Raw genomic sequence first — 7815 nt, 5'->3', positions numbered from 1 at the left:
CTGCAATTTTTGATTAAACGCTGAGTTTGATGATGTAAGCGCAAATGACGAGTTTAAGAGTCAGTTTTGGCGTAAAATAGTATTATTTAACTTTAACAATGAGAAATATACTACTAATGGATCCATTGTCATAATTAATCGTAGTCCAAAAGTGAACCATACAATGTCATAACAGAGAATACTAATATTAAGTACATTTTTCCATATCATAATTATTCCCTATCGGCCATCAGTCCATCCGCAATAGCTTCACGAGTGGCATTCATGTTCACATTGCCTTGTCCCTCATGGTTCCACCCATTTGTGACAACCACATGCCCTGGTGGCATGTAGTCCTCATCACGGTCACACTTATCAAAATCCTCATCGAATATCTCACTCTCTCTAATGAAGTTATGAAGTGCCATGCAAGCGATGATAATCTTGGTTTGCTTCTTTACTGGGTAACTCGGGATATCCAGTAAGATGCGCCACTTTTGCTTGAACACAACAAATGAGCGCTCAATTACATTACGGAGTGAGGAATGAGCAAAATTGAACAACTCTTATTTACCACTTGGTGGTCGGCCCATGCGGAACTCAGGTAAATGATATTTTTGTCCTCTGTATGGTGCAAGATAGCCGGTGTCATTGGGATAGCCAGAATCGACAAGATAATATTTGCCTAGACCATGATGTATGTGTTAGTACGAAAATAACGCATACATACAAGAATGGTATATGTCTGATGCATCAAAGAAATTGTACCTGCTGGAGGGTGTGGAAATCTCTTCTTGTACTTGTCAAGTGTGTCTCTGAATATCCTTGTGTCATGTGCAGAACCTGGCCACCCGGCTACTATAGAGGTGAATCGCATGTCGAAGTCACATACTGCCATGACATTCTGAGTGGCATACCCATGGCGACCAACATGGTTAATCATCTCATCAGCTGGCACAACAACCGGTATATGCGTACCATCGATTGCACCAATGCAATTGTTGAAGTGTGGATAAAACCTAGAGTCACGAAGCCTGTCATGCATGGTTCTGAATTTGCGATCGAAGGGCCTTATGATGTCTCCTGCCATTCTATTCAAGCATGCCAACACATGGTTGAACTTCCTGTGGATGGTGTCAGTTGATCTATGGAAGCGATTGTGCACTTGGCTCACAGATTGGGGGCCACCAACAGTCCATAGAAACATTGCAAGAGCCTCTTCAGAACACATAAACTTTGTCCCCTTCGAACCATAATGTTCTGCCAACCTGTCATGCAAAGCATCAAAACAAGGCCTGGTCATCCTATACATTTCATAACAGTCTTCTGTAGAGCCCAAAGTATCATAGGTCCACTGCTGACCGGTGCACCTATGCTCCCTCCTCTTCCTTTTGTTAAGATATTTTCTAGCATGCAGGTAGAAACCAAAAAGAACAGCCACATTCCGGTTGCGTCTCTTTTTCCTTAACTTCCGCTTCTCGGCAGCAACATTAATATTTCCATCACTTGAGTCACTTGAGTCACTCTCAGCCTCTGTTGATGAACTCATCTAAAAACAGCAAGTAAAATATGTGAGCAGCAACAATACAACAACAGCATTATTTATTTGACAGCAGCAGCAACAAAACAGCAGCAGCAAAAATACATCAGCAGCAACAATACAGCACCAGCAACAAAACATCAGCATGAACAAAATTTGATAGCAGCAAGAAATCTGAAATAAATTGAAGAATACAAATACATTGTTCAGGTCACACACAATAGTACGAAACACTAGCAGCACACACAAGTCTGAACTAAATTGAAGGATACAACACACAAGTGAATGAATTTCTAATGCCTCTTCCTGTCCGCGTACTGCCTCTTCAACCACTGGAGCCTCCCCTTACTAGTTTTCATAGCATAGAAGAAACACCTATTTTCAAGTTTACCAAACAACTTTGTTGCAATATAGTACTCATCACTGGTTTCAGGTGCCCCACACTTGACAACTTCCTCCATGATGGCATCAATATCATTTGCAACCGACACATTGCTAGATGCCTCTGATTTCTCCTCACTAATGACATGATCAACAAATCTTTTGAAATCCTTTCCATAAGGATCTTTCTTGGGCCTCTTTGGACTGCAAGGTATGGCACTTGCCCCCCCACGCTTCATTTTTGGCATAGGCAGAGGACTAGGTTGAGGGGTTCCTTCATCATCAGCCTCCAAGTCAACAATACCATCAACGTCTTTGCGTTCTGCAATGTCATCTTCTTCAGCTCCGGGCATCACCGAAGAATTGCCGATCACACTAGCCTTTTGGAACATTTTCTCTAGCCATTCCAAGTTGTCCGGGGGACCTTTTCGAAAACGTCTAATATCCTTATGGACCTGCATATACAATTCAGTTTTGTTAGTACATAAAAAATAGCATAAGGTTAAAATGAAAAACTATTTGAAACACACATACCTTAATCAGGTCAGCCCACTGCTCTTCACTAGCTGTTATAGTGTTCTTAACAGGATCCCATCCAAGTCCAGTAGCCTTTGTCATGTAATACACCCATGCTGTCCAGATGCTTTTCAATTCATCCCAACGGTTTTTGAATTGCTTATGGGTATACAGCCTTCCAGTTTGCTTATGGAACTCTTCACTTAAATTTTTATAACCCGTAACGCTCAAAGTCTTGGTAGGCCTATAGCCCTCGTTGGCCTCTTTGCAAGCAATCTCACAAAAAATCCTTGCCGCATCGGTATCCCACACAGCCTTTTGGACTTGCTTATCATCCATTATTTCACTTACGACATAAACATAAAAATCAGTCATGGGACTATACAACCTACAAGCATGTGTACTGGACATTGATGGATCTTAAAATAAATTCACAAACAACATCTTTTGCAGAGAATAGGCATGTGTATTGGACATGGATGGATCATGAATTTGAGACATGGACATAATCAAAGCACCGCAGACAACAACACCATTCATCAGATACAAACAACCCCAGTTCATCGATACAACAATCACAAAATTTATGCAGAGACAGTAAGCAATATGAAGGGGGAAATCAAAGGGAATGGTGCTCACCTTGCAGGTTGCTTGCTGGTTGAAGAAGCAGGAGCGTCGGCGCGAGATCTGCTAGTCGGAGGATGAGAAGAGGCTTCAGTTGGCCGAGGAGCAGGAGGAGGGAACGGCGGAGGAGGTAGATCCGGTGGGGGAGGAGCAGGGGCTGGCGGGGGAGGTAGATCCGGTAGGGGAGGAGCAGGGGCCGGCGGGGGAGGTAGATCCGGTAGGGGAGGAGCAGGGGCCGGCGGGGGAGGAGCAGGAGGCGGGCCGCGGGGGCGGAACCGGCAGAGGCGGGCTGGCGGAGGACCGTGGGTCGATGGAGCAGGAGGAGGGCCGGCGGGGGAGGAGCAGGAGGCGGGCCGGCGGGGGCGGGGCGGCGGGGGCGGAAACGGCGGAGGCGGGCAGGCGGCGCGAGATTGGTTCGCTCGGGAAGTCGGGAGTTGTGTCGACGGGGTGGGGAGGAGAACGAGAGAGAAAAAAACGTTTCGTCTGCGAGTGGCAGTTTTGGGTAAATACTGATTAAGTGGTAAGAGCAAAGGGGCGTGGGATTTTATCTCCAGCTCCAGCCGGAACGAGAAGCACCCCAGGAGGTGCTTCTGCTCGGTAGTACAAAAAAGGCTGGAGCTTGTTGTTTGCAGTTAGCTTACTTTTTGTTGTTTGTTTTGGCTTGTTGATCCTAGAAGCCAAATAAGCACAAGCCTCAGCCTAAACAAAGGGACCCTAGGTGCTTTTGTGGCTTATAAGCCAAAAGTCAAAAAACAGTTTTAAGCCCAACCAAACAGGGCCTTAGCTTGATATATACAATAGAGATCAGCTTCTGCAAGGGCTTGAATTGTTAGACTATTTTCGGTTCTAAACCAAGCTTGAAATTTTGATGATGTAAATGTGTATTTCAGGTGCCCATACCTAAAAGAGAACCTTCAGTTTCCTTAAAGTGTTCATGTCCTGATATTAGTTAATTATAAATTGGTCAATTTAAAGATTGAACAGAAGCTAATCTGTTTTTTCCTTAAAGTATTCATGTCCCCATATTATGGTTATTTATTAATTGGTCATGTGAGCACAACAAATTAGATGATCTATGGCTCTTTGATGTTGTGGCTAATTTCAGTTCTACCACTCCATTGTTTTAAAGATTGAAGAGAAGGTAATTAACTCACCCTGTTATCTTTACTATGGCAGTTCTGTAAAACACTTGCCATTTGTGCTGAAAGCTTTTAATTGACTCACTTTAAAAGAACTTAGTTTTACCGAAGGCCTTGAGTTTTGTCTGAAAAAATGGATATAAATGTCACCGCCTCACTGCATCCTCTCCACAGCTACCACCCTCATCTATGTCCTCACTGTGGCCAACATCGATAGATGGCCGTCTTTAGACCGTGGTTTCATGCTGTGTTGTTCGGGAAGCAATACATTGGGTATCGACCCCATCGTGCAACTGCCTCCTCCATGAAGCAGCAAGAACCATCAGAAGGAAGATCATCAATCAAGCGGATCTATCAATACCGTGTCAGCTTCTTATTCTTTGCTCATGTTGCCAAGTTTCAATTTTGTGACAGTTAAACTTGAATTATATTGTCATTTAATTTTCTACAGAGTATTGAGTTAGTATATACTTTCTGAAGTTAGATTGCTACAATTAACATTAACAAGCATATTTCTGGTATCTTTTCTTTTCGTCTTAACCTCATTTGGTTATTAGTTCATGTATGTTCGGATGGGTAACTAATTTGTTGGATTGCTACGAGAGCATACAAGCATCGATACATCTCTCACCTTCCAAGCTAAAATACATAATAGTTAGCACTTTCCAGTTAGAAGAGTTCACTATCAAATGTGATGAAAGGGAGATTTACATATGACAGGGACAAGTGATCTGCTATAGATAATTTTTACTTGAGCTATTAACTAGGTGTGACAGCCAACTCAACTTGGTCTTGGCCTGAAAAAACCTCAATAATAATCATCATCATAAACATCTCAGTATGGTATGCCGGGGTACACACTACACATTACTGAGTAAATGAGCTACTCCAGTGACTGCTGTGAAAAAATGAAAACAAGAACCATAATTGATACTCCCTCCACAATATATTTAGCGCGGGTTTTGTGCTTATTGTGGAGATGAAGATGGCTTGTAAGTAGTTGTAATGGTGTACACAAAGTTCAGACTGGCATCAGGCACATCTATTTTTGCTTGGAATATGAGAGCTGTGCATGCAGTACTCCCTCTCAGATTTATGCGTCGTAGATTCCCCTAGGTTGGTGTTGTGTGGTGGGAGTTGGCTCCAACTAGACATTGAAATGTATTGTTCTCCCAATTTTTTAAGTGTCCTAAAACATAATTTGTTGATTCGTGAAGGGCGGTGGTCCATACCTTTGCTCATATAGTAATACGTATTAGATGACAGACCCAAACCTATGTTTGAAATTCTTGAAGAAAAGGTCTCAGCTCTGCTTTATATTTAAAAATCATATCTGAACACATATGGTACCGGTCCCTGTAAATTAAAATATTACTTTATCCAACTACTTAAAATTAGAGTTTCCACTTCACCATTTCTCAAATGTATCTTAATCTTTTCACACGGCAGCACGTAAATTGTCTTTTATTTTGATGTACATACCCAGATATCAAGAAAAAAGAAGATAGAAGAACATAGTGTTGTTTCGAAGCTATTACTTCTACTGAAATAATCCTATCAAAACACAAACTCTTCTTTCTTGATTTTGTTTGTCATTCCTTATCATTACCTAACCATGCATTAACTTGGACTTTTAGTATTGCTTCCTTTGCCAACATAGGCATTTCAGGCCATGCCTAATATGATATGCACTATGCTGCAGAGCAACAACTAGACTCAGAAATCTGTTCTGAGAGCTGGGATCAGTAGTCATTTTTAAGGAGGCTTACTGCATTTCAGATTTATTAGAGGTAATTTGTCCTTCCCAAGTGTTACCATACACAGCATCATACTGTTCGATGTTTAGATCAGCTATGAACATGGCATAGCTGGAAAAGGGCTTTAAAAATTTTATGACAGCGGATCAGTAACTTGCAGCTGTACTTCTGCGTATGCTTACATCTCAGAAGAGGTGCTTCTGAGATTGATGTGCTTATCACATGAGTTACATATCTTTGTGATCACTTAATTTTCCGTTCTCTAATTGATGTGCTTGCCACATGATTTGCATTTATTTAGGATCCCTTATTTCCCCCGGTCATACTACGGGCTGTAAATGCAGCTCGGTTGTTTCACAAATATTATTTGAGCTGATTCTAAATCTAGTATGACTCCAAGATTCAGATATGTTCAATAACCAGTTTCTTCACTATATTATGGTTCATTACAACAAACATCATATGTATATATGAAAAGCTACCACAAGTAAGGTCATGATGCTTTATGTAAATTGTCGATTCCAAATGTTTTATCAAATTTACCAATTCAAAGCCCCAAGTTTGTTAATCATGTCTTACTAATTATTTCCAATCTTTTCCCTATTAATGTTTGTTAGGTCAGCAATCATGTACTTCATAGTGCAATCTAGAAAAAAAGGATTGCTCTGATCTTCATTGTGGAAGCGGATGTCTGTACCATTTGTCTCTTACTGTTTGCTTTCCATCCATGGTATGTCTCATTTTCCACGAAATGATAATATACCTTCTTGATGCAATGTATTCAGGGGTGTTATATTAATAGATGGTCAAGGGGGGTCGATTTGTATGTCTGACATGGCACGCCAGAAAACCCCACTATAATGCATGTAATACAGATATATATTGCAATTTAAAGAAACAAGTTATTCCTATTTTTTCTGGAACAAAGAAAATGAGAACTTATAACTGTGATTCTTCAATATCTTCAATAAATGATTCTCTTAAAAAAAAGATCATGGCTTTCTTCTATAATATTGTTTTAAAAAATAATTGTGTTGCCTATGCTAATTATTTGTAATATTATCAATACACATAAGCCGTAAATTTATACGTAAGAAGCCACAAGTTTATTTATCTGTCGTATTTAGATTATTTCTTTCTTTAGAACGTATTAGATTATTGCATTAACACTTTTAGATGACGAACTCACATTTGTGAGGGCCACATACTAGTTTTTGTCATTCCTGGCCGGCTATCCCCAGTGCTCGTCCACCGGCACATCCACCACATGTCGCACCCACACCGTGTCACCGTCCTGTCGCCGCACACCGCCCCTCCCAACCGATGGAGCAACTGCGATCACACCTCCGACTGGGAAACCTTAGAGTTAGGATAAAGTAGTTGCCTGCAGTGGAAAGGTCACGAGATCAACGCCATTGCTACGCTAGCCATAGGACAATAGTGAGGTAACACGTTGGTTTCGTGCGGGTCCAGTATAGAAACCTCTGCAGATGTCTAAACTATTCGAATTGCCGTGTCCGCAGTTAATGGACGGGTGAAGTTGCATCTTGGGTTATCTACCTGTGTTGTTTGACGTGATCTGTGAGTGATTGTGTTGAGTTGAGGGTCAACACTAAGTCGACATGGCCACCGAATCAAAGAGGATTCCGCTGCATAATCAGTGTCGTTGTTGAGCGGCCTTGTTAAGTTTATTCAGTAAACTCGTTTGAATGTAAAACTTGACTTAGACATAGATGCCATTCTACAAATTAACCTCAACTCTACCATAAAAGCCTCATATAGAGTCTTGGTAGGGTGTCATAACTCAGCACAACGAGTTCATACTCATGGTGGCTATTCTATAATGTGTTGATCTAGAGGGAGGAGACTACAACGGTGA

At 41.4% G+C, this 7815-nt stretch overlaps 2 protein-coding genes across 2 annotated transcripts; both read right to left on the bottom strand.

Annotated features, from left to right (window-relative positions):
• Positions 1–212: 212 nt before the first annotated feature.
• LOC112269849 (protein ALP1-like) lies at positions 213–1528 on the bottom strand. Its single transcript, XM_024457200.1, has 3 exons — positions 748–1528; positions 554–664; positions 213–439 (listed from the first exon to the last, which is right to left on the bottom strand). Exons 1-3 carry the CDS (start codon positions 1526–1528, stop codon positions 213–215), a joined length of 1119 nt encoding a protein of 372 aa, XP_024312968.1.
• Positions 1529–1728: 200 nt separating this feature from the next.
• Positions 1729–3100, bottom strand: LOC112270080 (L10-interacting MYB domain-containing protein-like). Its single transcript, XM_024457759.1, has 3 exons — positions 3056–3100; positions 2435–2762; positions 1729–2355 (listed from the first exon to the last, which is right to left on the bottom strand). Exons 2-3 carry the CDS (start codon positions 2753–2755, stop codon positions 1813–1815), a joined length of 864 nt encoding a protein of 287 aa, XP_024313527.1. The 5' UTR covers positions 2756–2762; positions 3056–3100; the 3' UTR covers positions 1729–1812.
• Between the last annotated feature and the right edge of the window lie 4715 nt (positions 3101–7815).

The sequence above is a fragment of the Brachypodium distachyon genome, chromosome 1, assembly GCF_000005505.3.
Source record: "Brachypodium distachyon strain Bd21 chromosome 1, Brachypodium_distachyon_v3.0, whole genome shotgun sequence".
NCBI lineage: Eukaryota > Viridiplantae > Streptophyta > Magnoliopsida > Poales > Poaceae > Brachypodium > Brachypodium distachyon.
This window is presented reverse-complemented; position numbering and strand designations above follow the sequence as displayed.